A 13,154-nucleotide genomic window follows, 5' to 3' on the forward strand; every position below is an offset into this window, starting at 1 on the left:
TCAATTTCTATGCATTCAAAGCCCCTTGTTTCAAACCCGAGGAAATGGCGCCACTTCTGTGAGCCTCTGCAAGCGCACAGCTCTTTGGAGCAAGAGGAAAGGTCCTCAGTGGAAAGGCCACTTCCTGTTAATTATGTGTCCCTGCCACACGCCCTTCCTGTCCCTCATCATCCGGAGTCGGGGGCGCTTCCCTTGTGCCCACCGAGCAGTCGGGAGTGCTCTGGACTTGAGAGGTGAAATTGTGCCCAGGAGAATCTGCCCCGGGGGAGATGGAATCCGTCACTGCCCAGAGAAGGCAGGGGTCCCAGCCTGCAATGTCTCCCACCCTGTTCTGCTTCCAATCCCAGTGGGTCCTAACCACCAGTGGGCATCAAGGATTGTCAAAGTTCCTGGAATCACAGGCTAGCTTTGCCAGTTTGCCCCTGGGGAGAGAACGCAGAACATTCATGGGGCTTTTAAAAGGGGCTGTGATCCAGAAACTGGGGAAGAGCCACTGAAACAAAGACTTCTGGAATTCCAGGTGTTTCAAGGCAAAGCTGGCTTTCACACATTTCCTCTTTTAACATTCATCAACAAAAAATGGGCATTCCTAACACCATCCTCCAAATCCTGGGCAGGGGCGCACCCCTGGTGATATCAGACATACTTTATTAGGTCCTGTAGGAGCTCCTTAGCGGAGCCCTTAGGTCCTATGAAGTAACGCTGAATTGCATGGTAACAAAGTCATTCCCTCTCCACTCTCCTTCGATGCTTTTTTGCAAAGGAGGAAGTCTCGCTTAGCTGGCACGATATCACCACCTAACGTCGATACTTTTCCTTTCCAACCAAGAAAGAACAGCACCCATGCTCAAAGCCTTTTTCAGGCCATCGCATTTCATTCGACTTTAATAGTACATAATTTTAAAAAATAGATACTTTTTATGTTCTGTTAGCGGTGGGTTTTGGTTTTCCAACTTGCTGAACCTGACTTAGCATATCCCTTTAAAATGAATTCGCTTAAGTAAAAAATAAAAGTGTTTTAATTAAAATCATTAAGATGTAATACAAGTGGCCCTCAGGTGGAGCATAAGTGGGAAAAGGAGTGTCTGAATGCCTAGGCTTCATCTCTTTTCTTTCTTTTTTGTCTTAATGACAAGCTTTTGGGAAATGCTGGTTCATGCCATTTCTAGAACAGGTAGGTAAAAAGCCAAAGTTTATGTGGGACCAGAAACCTAGTTTCCTGCTTCCCAGATGAGCATTATGCCCTGTTTTATCCATATAATGCCTTCATGTGAATTAGGAAAAGAGACCCCTGCAACCCCCTCAAGATATTTCATCTAGTGGAAAATTGCCACAATATACAGATTTTGTTAGATCGACTCACTTTACTGCCACCTGCTGGAAAGTTGTAATAATAAATATACCCACAGACAACAGCTGTGATGTTATCAGCATTCCTTTCAATGTAGTGTCCTTGAGCAGTGTGCAACCTGCTCAACTGTGCACAGCAACCCCAAAGGCCTCCCGCATATTCCAATCTCACCTTGAGCTTTGGCAACCGCTTGATGGTTTTAAGAGGTCGTAGCACCCGGAGGACTCGGAGGGATTTAATCGTGTTGATGTCCTTTCCTTTGCTATTGCCACTGTGGAAGGATGTCAGGGTGGGGAGAAGGGAAGAGAGGGAGCAGAGGTCATGCTGGGTGGTGGGTGGTGCATAACTCCATGTGGCCCCACCCTCCACGGCCTAGGGGTCTGGGGTGAGCCTGGCACAGTCCTACCTTTGCTGGGGAAGAATTGTCACTTCCTTTGCAGTGTTTGGGCTCAAGAGCTAGTGAGTGGATGGTTCTGGCCTCAGGGTCTGTTGAGTGCCTTTACCACCTGGCTGGGTGTGAGTAGCTGCTCGGGGTAACTAACCCTCAGACCAGCACAAGGACACTGGCTGCCCACCGTGCGCTCTGATAAGAGGTGGGCTTGCTGGGCTCTTACAAACTGGGACTTCTTTTCCCCCTTCCAAGGAGTCAGAAAATGCTTTAAGTGGCCCCTAAACAAAGACCCCTCGTCCCCCAAGATTCCCGAGTTGCCGGGAAAGGAAAGAACCCGGATGTTCAGGTGCTGGTGTTGAACCACTGCCGAGGTTTCTGCTTCATTCTTTCAGCATCTCTTAGCCCATCTTTTTCAGAGAGCTGCAGAGAAGTTCAGTCCAGGGTCTACTGGACCTGAACTGCAGCTAGGGAGATGCTGGGGATGCCGCGACACCCTTAGCTGGCCGTGACCCAGGCCCCCAAGAGGGAAGCCCTGGGCGGAGCCATCACAGGCTGTGGTCAGAGGAACTTGCCACCCACCCAGCTGCCCAAGCCAGAAGTCTGAGTCATGTTCAACTCCCTGCCCTCCACTGCCACCCCCAGAGGGTTACCCTACCCATTTCCCAATTCCCCCCCAACTCCCTGTCTCTCTCTTCCTTTTTCGGCACACAGAGGACAAAACCAATGGCCATGTCACTCTCCTGCTCAGAATCCTCCTGGAGTGTTTGAATTCCTAGGAGTAAATGTGTAGCATGGCATTTAAGGCCCTTTGAAATCCAACCCAACTTACCTTACCTTTGTATTCCCATCGATTGCTACAAACCCCCAACCTTGGTCACACTCTTATCTTTGTCTGCTTTAGTACATACTGTTCCCGCTGCTAGGAATGCCCTTCCTCCACTTCACCATTCAGGGGACCACGTGGTTCTCAAAGCCAAGTTAAATGCCACTTTAGCCAGCACCTCCCGACTGCCTCTGTGTTCTGCCAGAATCATCTTTGTTTCTGTCTTTAACTTCCAGCTTTTGACAGAAAACACCTCAAAGGCTTAAACTGTGATTTCTTTCTTCTATGTGCTCATTTCCCCTTTTACCTTGGTTCTTATCTCAGCCCCCAGCACGCGCCTGGCATGTGATCTCAGGTCACATGTGAGTGGATCAAGAGCAGAGTTCTTTGATGGTCTACTAGCAAACATCTCCCTACATTTACCTCATTGGTACGGATAAAGCTGCCCCAGAGGCCCCCATCATGCTGGGGCTGGGCATTTGGGTGCAAAAACACCGCTCTTCACGCCATTTGCTGTTTCAAGGCTCCCTCCTCTCATTCTTCAGGGAATAAAGAGACAAACAGGACTTTATCCTGCCAGACACAGCTATGCTCCAGGATTGAACAGTCTGACTGAACATGTTTCTCTCCCTTTTTTATTTTAAAACCAAGCCATCATTGTTATCTCAAAGCTGTGCCCCCAAAGTATGAGACACATGTCAAGAGAGTGAGATAATTTTAGGCAGAAGAGGGGTACAATGAAATAACTGGATCACACAAAGAGCTGTCTCTTCAAATATCTTTCAGGCCTCCTGCCTTGGACAGAGAAGATGTCTCTGGTAGGTGCTAGTAGGTCTTCCATACCTCCCTAACACCCACCAATGTCCCTTTTTAACAAAGAAGCCAGCATGAATGCCACAACTTGAAATGCAATATTTCCTGTTGGATTTACTTTTGCAATGTGGTTTTATCTGAGGTTAGCAATTCTGCCTGTAGGGGGATGATATAAAGTTTCCTAGCATAACTAAAATGACGTTTAGACCAGGTATTGGCAGGAAAACGTCAAGGTCAGAGGATGTCTAGGTTGTCTGTGGAGTGGCTAAAATTTTGATGTGCTGAACGGCTGACGTTTGGGAGCATGCCTCCCAGGGCACATCCATTCACCTGACAAACGACTCCATGGCCACTGCGGAGCTCTCTCCTAGGAGGCAGTTTGCCCTCTGGTGAGGCTAAGAAACAACTCTGTTGATGGAGGCACCAAGGAGAGAGCTCCTGGCAATTTGGTTCACGGCATGCAGGAATAGCTTGATCAAGGTGCCATCATAGAAAACCACCAGGTTTTGGAATCACTTTGCTGAAAGTGTAGCTGTTCCTCAGGAGTTATCTTCTCCTTTTAGAGCCCAAGTTCTGGTTGTTTGGAAGGCGCACTCTCTCATCTGGGAGGCTGGACACTCATTCTTCTGATAACCATTCTAACCCACTTGTCTGACTTCCTGGAATCAGACCCTGGGGAAGTACCCTGCCCCCCATGCCTTTTCTGTTCTCTGTCAAGAACGGGGCTAATGGGGGTGCTAAGGTGGAAGGCAGTAGCCAAGACCCCTTGGGGCTCCTCCTCCCTGGGGAGCAGGCTGAGGTGGGCTATGGTCAGTACAAGCAACAGGACAGCAGCAAGGACAGAAGGCCATGGAAACAGGTCCATAGCCAACACGGCACCAGAGCACAGAGAACGATAGACAAAACGAGAGAAAGAGAGAGAGAGGGAGAGGGAGAGGGAGAGAGAGAGAGACTTTACCGTGTACTGCTCCTGGTGAGGTGGCGTCGGAGGGAGAGACAGATCGTAAGCGGCCTCAGAGGAGAGAACACAGAACACACACATACACGCACACGCATCTGAGCATCCCCCAGCCTGCCTGGGCACCAGGAAGGGCAACCTCAGGCTCGGCTGACGTCCATCCTTCCATCCGGAAGCCCCTGCTCAGCCCCCTGCCCGCGGCAGGCCCTGCACTGCCCTACAGCACCCAGAAAGCCAGGACAGCCAGAAAGTCATCAGTTACCAAGGGCGAACTGGCCACTGACGGTCCCTGCCAAGAGCTGGAGAAACTCCTTTTCTCCAGAGGTTCTGGGGCTGGAAGGCTTCAGAATGTCTGGAAGGTTCCCAGTTTGGGAGCTGGGGCACCTGGGTGTGAGCCCCAGCTCTGCCCCTGATCATCATCCTCATCTATAAAGCAGACCTCAGGGATGCTGACTGCGCACAATAGCTGTGACTCGGCTCTGTCCCTTCCGTGCTGCAGGAGAGGGAGGCAGCGGAGTGCCAACTTGGGCTGAAATTAGAGAGCAACTCTCAAGAGCCCTCTGAGAAATTACGAGCCTGGAGAAAGCTCTAGCATCTGGCCAAGTCCACCTTTGGAACCAGGCTTGGGCTCGTGATGACTCTCCAACCATGACTGGAGATCAAGGTAAGAGGAAGCTGACTCTCATCAGAATGGTGGAAGTCCTGCACCCCCAAGCAGACGCTCTACAGAATTTTCTACCCACCACCCTTTAAAAGTTAGGATTTTACAGAACAGTTAAATGCCTGCAAATATTCCCCTTGGATTTTTCCTCCTGCTCCCTTTTTACTTTAGCTTAGTGGCTCTCAAAGTCCAATGTATCTAGAAGTTACTGTGTACACAGAATTGTGTACACTCTCCCTTGTTGGTTGTTGAGGGAACTTTCAATGAGAGTGATTTCTGCCCCACTTGCTGACTTCAGGTGTAACACGTGAGTTACACAGTGAATATCACTGTGCCTGCCTGCAGGAAGGTAGCACCCTTATGCCCATTTTCCAGATGAGGAAGCTGGGGCCCAGAGAGGGAGAGGCACCTGCCCGAGGTCAAACAGCCAGGGAGTGGCAGACTGAGACTCAAACCCAGGTTCGTGTAACTTGTGCTCAAATCCTTCCATGTCATCACACGCAAGGAAAATAATGCCTTCTGGGGCGGGAGCTGTTTTGGGGATGGGGATAAAAAAGAAAGTGGTAGCCTGATGGCTCATTCTTTGGCTTCCTGGTAGTTTGGCTCCTGGGCATGCAGGAGCAGCTTGATCAAGGTGCCCTGCCAGCTGCGCCAGCCTGCCTTGAGGGAGGAGTGGCAGCACCAGATGGACTCTTGGCAGGGAGCACAGGATCATGATATACCAGCTGCTGACAAATGTCAGTTGGCCACCCCAATGCATGGGCACAGAGCGTGATATCATGTGCGATGGCTCATGAAATGGTGTGTTAGTGATGGCTGCATGGACGTGGCACACGGTCAGTGAATGGAGCAGGACACACACACAGATACTTGGGTGTGGTGCAGGAGGGGTGAAAACCCTCAGGAGAGCTTCAGCACATCCCTTGGAGGACCACAGGGATAGTTTTCCCACATCTGGCATGGGGCCATGATCACAGCACTGTGGCAGAATCCTTGCCTCCAGCCACTAAGGCTGGAACAGCAAGATTCCTCTCGACAAGAAAGGCAACACCCTTATGCCCCCTTTCCCGGGACTTGCAGGCTCGGCCGGGACCTCAAAGAACCCACAGGATGGCTGCACTGCCAAATCTCATTCTGCTGACTTACAAAAGCCTCCAAGTGCAGGGCTGGGAGACGGGCTGCAACCCTGAGTCTGATGGCTGAAGCGAACTTCACCGATCCTGCTGGACGTGCTTCCCTCCCCAGTTCCTCTGGGCCTCAGTTTCCCACAGGCGGTTGTTGAGAAGATTCATTAAGTGGCAGCTGTTATTACTATTCGTGTTATCAAGGCAAGATTTTCTATTTTATGGGAAAAGTGAGTCACAGAGAGAGACCGAGGGATTTTCACATTAGAGAGAAACCAGACAGACTGGCGGGAACCTTTTTCTAAAACACTACGGTTAATCTAACACCAGTTGGAGTTCTCAGCCTTGTCTAGGAGGACATGGCACACAGGATAGATAAAGTAGGTTAAGAGACCATAAAGCCCTTCTGCTAAGGACTCTGGGGTTGGGTATTCGGATTGAGAACCTCAGAGCATCCCCTACTCCTGCCAATGTGGCATCCATCTGGTAACAAGGAAACATGATAAGCAAAGTCCTTGTATGGTGAGAACATCTCAGGCAAAAGTGGCCAGAAACCTGCAGCCCAGGGGGAGGATTCTGAGACTCTTCTGGGGAGAAAAGTAGAAGCTTCAGGGCTCCTTCTCTGGCTTTCTGGAAGATTGGCCCCGGGCATGCAGGAGTGGCTTGATCAAGGGGCTAGTCAGTTGTGACAGGCCTGTAGCCTGGCCCTGGAGGAGGAGTGGCAGCACCAGATGGATTCTTGGCAGTGAGGTGGGGAGGGTGCAGCAGGAGTGGGGTCTCAGGGTCTCTCCAATAGAGAAACTCTTCTCCCATCCTTATGACCATCATATAAAGGTGCTCCCATGACTGTCAGCCCTTCCAAAGTCCTATGAGAGTACCTGGCACTTGTCAGGACACCACTACTGAAATCTACCCCCACATCCCCCAGGTCTTGTGAGATCTACAAGCCCACCAGGGCTCACCCGATGGCCTTAAATTCCTGTCTGGCCTGTTTCCTTGCATAAGAATTTAAAAACCATTTGAAACAGGGATTTTCAAGGGCATGGGCTAGTTGGCTTCATGCCTGTAGCAACTTCATAAAATCAGTTTAAAAAACTGACTCTACAAATATGCTGCCAAGTTTCTGTGAATTGTAGGCTCATTTTGAATGCCCTTGCATAACTTTTGACTTAAAATGAAAACTCAAAAATTGAAGAAAATCAGCTCCTTGAGGCAGGTTCTTCTGCAACACAAAGAATCCTTCCGCCAATTGATTTTTGGTGGAATAATAATTTTTTTTTTTGCAATTAGGTTTAAGGTAGAGCCTACTTACAGCTCAAGGGAGCCTAGAAACAGCATATTGTAAACTATGGGCCACCATAGCAAAAGCTTTATGGTTGAAAGCTTGTTCCCAGGTCTTTTGAAGGCCAATCCTTCCCCAAGTTTGAGGTCAAATTAGGGGGTGGCAGTGGGGCAGGGCAGCAGTAGGGGCCCCTTCTCTTCAGCACTGACGCGTGTGCTTTCCAACAGGTCTGGGAGGGAAGTGGCAGGGGTTAGTTGATGGGCACGGTCACCATTTCTTTTGTGCCACACCCAGTGGCAATCACAATATAAGTTGGTCATGGGGATGGTAGTACAGTGTGGAGAATTCAGGCAATGATTCTATAACATTTCTATGTTGACAGATAGTAATCACACTAAAGGGGTTGAGGATTATGGGGAATATGGGGAGCTGTTGAACCACTGTGTTGTACATTTGAAGCCAATATAAGATTGTATATCAATATATCAATGATACTTCAAAAAAAAAAGATGGGGGTGCTAATCTGATAGGGAAGAAATTTTATCTGGTTTGTATTTTACATCTCTGAATTCCAACGAGGTTGAAAACATTTTTTCATTTTTATTAGTTGTCAGCATTCTGTAAAATTTCTGTTTACACACTTTGCCCATTTATCTATAAAGGTTCAGTGTTTCTTATTGATTTGTAAGTGCTTTTTACATATGAAGGTCATCGACTCCTTGCCTTATTTGTGGCAATCCCACCTCCCTTTCTCTGTGCATTTTGCTCTGTTTATTTTTTTAACCTACAGAACATCTTAAGGATAATGTAGTCAAGCTTTTTACTTTGTATTTTTGAAAATAGTATCTTTCATTGCTCTGATACTCAAATTCTCAATTACTTAAAAAAGGATTAGAGAGAGGAGGAGGGAGAGAGGAAGGAAAAAAAAGAGAAAAGGAGAGAGGGTGGAAAGACAGCCGACATAGAAAGAAGGGGGCAAAGTAGAAGGTACAGAGGAAAGGTGGTGTGGACAGTTTGGCCAGAGACAGAGATACAATGAGCCTCCTGACACTCCTGGTACGTCACCAGCTAGGAGGCATCCAGAACTCTGGAGGTTTCTTGCTTTTCTGACACAACTTGACCTCACTGTGTTGCCAGGGAAGAATCTAAGAGCGACCCACTTCAGTCCCTAAATGGAAATGGGTCACCACCCTGGCTTCCTGACAAACTGAGTCCTCATTGGTCACGGCGGCCATTCAAGGGCCCCATAGCAGAGCTGCTGAGAAGGCAGCTAGGAGGGAGAGGCACAGAGAGAGCCCCCGATGTCTCAGTATGGGAGGAGGTGGGCCAGTCAGAATTCCTGTGAGACTTTCCTTTGTGGGAATGATCCCCTGTGATGGGCACAGATGGAGGCTCCAAGAAGATACGTTCATGGATTAGGGACTGATTAAGTCTTTTCATTCTGCTTCTAATGTCTATAACCTGAGGAAGGTACTGTCGTGTTTGCTACCGGGGCCCTAAGAGCTGGTGACTGCTCAGCCCTCGGGTGCCACCTTGGGGTCACACAGTGAAGCATGGCCTTTCAGAGGGCAGAGAGTCTCTAGGGCTGCCAGGAATGACGGACACACAGAAGGAGTCGCTAAATCTACACCTACGGGGGCTGCAGGCACAGGGTCGGGGTCTGAATTCCCATGCACATTCGTTTCCTGATCGTCTCTTTAGGGGCTCTCTAAGAGACAGCGGTTGCGGCGGAGCTGGGAGAGCAGAAGGGAGATGAGATGTCCTGGGGGGCTAGTCTACGTAAAGCGGCACAGCACAGGGTCGGTGACTGGGCTGCGTGAGGAGGTAGAAGGTGGAGGACCCGTCTCCTTCTTCCTCCATGGTGGACAACATGCAAAAGCCATCTGAAGCTCTTCCTGGTGGCATGCAGATGCCTCCCACCACCCCAGAGCCCACTCTCCCCATCTCTACACCCTGAGAACTTGTTCCCTGATCAAACCGGCAGCCCCAGGCCGGGGGTAGGGAGCGAAAAGGCCAGTGGAGGCCTCACAGGGAGACTTACGTGAAGGCAAAGGCCACCAGGGCCCCACTGACCACTATGAAGTCGAGAATGTTCCAGAGGTCACGGAAGTAGGCACCCTGGTGCAGGACAAGCCCCAGGTCGATCATCTGGGAGAAAAAAAAAGGTGCTTAGATCCTTTACCCTGCCCAGGAGAGCAGCCCACCTTCCAGCCTCTGTCCCCAGCAGGGGGCACGGTGGGGGACGCACAGCAGCCAGAGGCTGGGGCTGGCGGGGGTGACTAGCCCCTGCCAGTGTGCCTCCCCACCTCCTTCAAGGCAGTTCTAGGCTCGCTGGCTTTTAGGTCCACACCTGGACCCCCCGGCTCACACCTGCACTGGGTCCATCTGCCAGCCTCACCGCTTCCGTCTTCCACACCTTCCAAGAAGCTGCCCACTTCTCACCACCCTCTCCACCGCCACCCCCGTCTGGTCCCTGTCACCATGTGCCGGAGCCACGCAACCACCTGCCTCCAGTTCTCACGGCTCCCACCCACCTCACCCCCTGCCCCAAGTCCGCTTCCCCTCCCCAGCACCGGGGGGCGCCTGTGAGCACCCGAGTCCCGTCAAGCCCCTCCTCTGCCCAGAACTCACCCTGCCTCCGGTAAAAGTGGCCCCCAAGGCCCTGCATGTTCCGTTCCTGTCGCCGCCCATCTTCCCTGCTCTCCCCACTCCTTCCAATCACACTGGCCTCCTCTCCACTCCTCCAGCACACCAAGCATTTCTAACCCTCCAGGGCCACCCACCTGTGCCAGAGTGGCATTCTTGAGGGTGCAGAATCCCTTGGGTCCCTGGCTTTCTTGACACTCACCTTGATCACCATCTCAAAGGTAAAGACGCCTGTAAAAACGTAGTCAAAATATCGCAGCACCTGCAGGGGATAAAAGCAAGGTGGCCGTGGATCACTGGCTTGCTCCAGCACAGCCTCCATGAACCTAGTGATGGCCCACTGGGGCGTGCGACCTCCAGCAAAATCCCCAGGGAGCAGACTCTGCATCTGGAGGGGAAATAGAGCTGTCAGGTACAGTTGAGCAGGGCATGCACTGCTTAAGGGCTCCTGGCACAAGGGCTGTTTCAAAGCACAGATTTGTATGTTATGAATGAAACTCTCCAGCAGATGGCAGCAAAGTCCTAACAAAAATCAATTAGGACAGTTAGTTTACTGATGGGAAAGGCACCTTTTTTATTTGCTCAAAGCCCTATAAGGAAGTGGCCCAGGGAAGTTGAGGGATGGCTATATCCCTGTTACTGACGAGTCTGACCGCCACCCCTCCCCACCCAGTGCTCTTGACAGGTTGGGCCTCCTCAGGGAGAATTCCTTCCCATGTAGGGTCTCCTAAACACGGCCAACCTTCCAGGCCAGACACTAGGGGCCAACCTTCCCACCTGCTGTCTGCCACCCAGCCCCACGGCCACGTCCTCATCACAGTGGGGTGATTCCCCTCCTTCCCACTGCCTTACATGGGACGGGTGGTTTCTGCCTGGGTGAGCAATGGCCTGCAGCCCGGCCTTTCTCCAGGCCAGGTCACAGCACACCTTTGGTGTGACCCTGGTGCGAGGGCATGGTTGTGCCCGCCCAGGGCTGACTCCATCCAAAGTAAGGGCTGGTAATTACCAAGTACCACCACCAGAGGGTGCCCGTGAGCACCTGAATCAGGTTCTGGCTTTTCTCTGCTTAAAAAGCCCCCAGGGCTCCCACTTTCCTTAAGGTAAAAGCTAAGGTCCTCCCAGTGGCCCCCAAGGCCCTGCACCACCTGGCTGGTCACCTTCCTGCCCTCACCTCCTCCCACTATCCACCTTACTCACTCCGCTCCTGCCACCCTGGATGTCTTCACCTCAGAGCCTTTGTGCAGGCTATTCCCACTGCCTGGAATGCTCTTCCCCACATCACCTGATTCTCTCCCTCCTTCATGGCTTGGCTCAAAAACCACTTTCTCAGTGAGGTCTTCCCTGACCACCCATTTAAAATCCACTTCCTGGGACTTCTGAACCTCCTTACCAAATCTACTTCCCCTTCCATCTTGCAAACTTTTTATTATTTTTTATAGTTTTTAATGTATTGTTTATAGTTATTAATAATCTCCCCCACCCAAATGTTAGCCTCATGAAGGCAGGGATGTTGTTCCTGTGGTGTCTCCAGCTTATAGTACAAAGCCAGGCACACAGCAGGTGCTCAAGAAATGTTTGCCAAATAATGATGAATAGCTGCAGCTGTACTGTATTGTACAGAAGCTGGGCTCTGTAATCTGTGTGGTCACAACTTATTCCCATTATGTGTGGTGCTTGAAGGATCATCAGAGATCGGAGTGGCCAGAACGGCTGGCTTCCTGGGGTGGGGTGGCAGGTGCAAGGGGCTGGAAGGATCTAGGTAGACAGAGAGCAGTCCAGGTGTACCAGGCGGGGTGCACAGCATGGCAGAAGGCCTGGTGCTCCATGAGCCCTGGGAAGGCATGGTCCATCTCATGCCCTGTCAGTACTTAATGTTCTGCTCTGCACCTGGCACTGGGTAATTATTATTAAATAAATACTAAATAAAGCAATGAATGGAAAATGGAGGAAAGAAGGAAGGAAAAGTCAGGTAGTTGGATGAATCAAATTCTGGAGAGCTGAGAAGCTGGCCAAGAGGAAATCAAGAGACCAATACATTAGATTTGACTATATCTAATACACAGATCCTTTGACCTATATGAATGGCAATTTCCTATGTCTCAGTCTAATCCAATAAGGATCTCAGATTCACCTATCTCCCTGTGATACAAATCAAAGTTCCAAGAGATTCCACTCCATATCCACCAGGGTGGACAAAAGCAAGAGCTGCCAGTACCAAGTGTTGGCAAGACTGTGGGGCAGTGGAGTCCTGTATGGTGTCACTGTATAACCCAGTAACCATCTGGCTGCATCTAGTCATGCTGACCACATGTAAATTCTATGATCCAGAAGGTCCACTTACACTTTTACAGCCTGAGAAAGTCATGTCCAGGCATCTTGAGAGACATGTTGGGGAGGGATGCAGGGATAGCACTCTGAAAGGGAAACCACCTAAATGTGTGTCGGCGGGAAGATGGAAAAGCCAATCATGCCACACAGCAGAATATCAAACAGTGATGAAAAAGGACAATAGTCACTCCCCTAACAATACGTGCTCGTCTCACAGTGGACTCAGTGTTGGGTGACAGAAGTGCGGCACAGAATTAGATCATCTGTTTAGTGTTAGATATGGACAAAAATAAATTTCAGTGTGGAAGGATACATGTGCAGGTGGGAAAATTTGACAAGATGCTCACTCCAGAAGGGATGGCTGTTGTTCACCTCTAGGGTAGGGTTTTTCAAGCTCTGCACTATTGACATTGGGGGCTGGATCATTGTCTGGGGTGGGGCTGTCCCCACACTGTCCGGTGCTGAGCAGTAGCCCCAGCTGGGACCCACTTGCTCTGAGTCACAACAACCAAGCACGTCTCCAGACGTCTCTGAATGCGCACCCAGCTTCAGAGGGAGTAAGAGGGAAGGGGGACCAGAGGCTTTGCAAGCACCCCATGGGGCTGGTCCCATTCCTGCCTGGAGCTGTGGCACCCCCTGCAGTCTGGGCTGTTTCTGAGCCTCCTAGAGTTGGTGGGAGGGTTGCTGACCCCTCTTGGGATGCAGCCTCCCTGGTCCTGGCTCCCTGAGGCGCCTGGGGAAACCAGAGGGCAGCAGATGACAGCCTCAGCCCTGCCC

The 13,154-nt window shown here is 50.7% G+C and overlaps 1 protein-coding gene across 2 annotated transcripts in view; it reads right to left on the reverse strand.

Annotated features, from left to right (window-relative positions):
* Positions 1 to 13,154, reverse strand: part of CACNA1A (calcium voltage-gated channel subunit alpha1 A) — a 263,531-nt gene that overhangs the window by 38,770 nt on the left and 211,607 nt on the right. For both annotated transcript variants that reach the window (XM_037022578.2, XM_073220074.1), the window contains exons 25-27: positions 10,252 to 10,311; positions 9,445 to 9,551; positions 1,523 to 1,622 (exon numbers count right to left, since the gene is read on the reverse strand). In XM_037022578.2, coding sequence (XP_036878473.2) covers positions 1,523 to 1,622; positions 9,445 to 9,551; positions 10,252 to 10,311 — 267 coding nt within the window. The remainder of the gene's footprint in view (positions 1 to 1,522; positions 1,623 to 9,444; positions 9,552 to 10,251; positions 10,312 to 13,154) is intronic.

This window comes from Manis javanica, chromosome 13 (assembly GCF_040802235.1).
Source record: "Manis javanica isolate MJ-LG chromosome 13, MJ_LKY, whole genome shotgun sequence".
Lineage (NCBI taxonomy): Eukaryota > Metazoa > Chordata > Mammalia > Pholidota > Manidae > Manis > Manis javanica.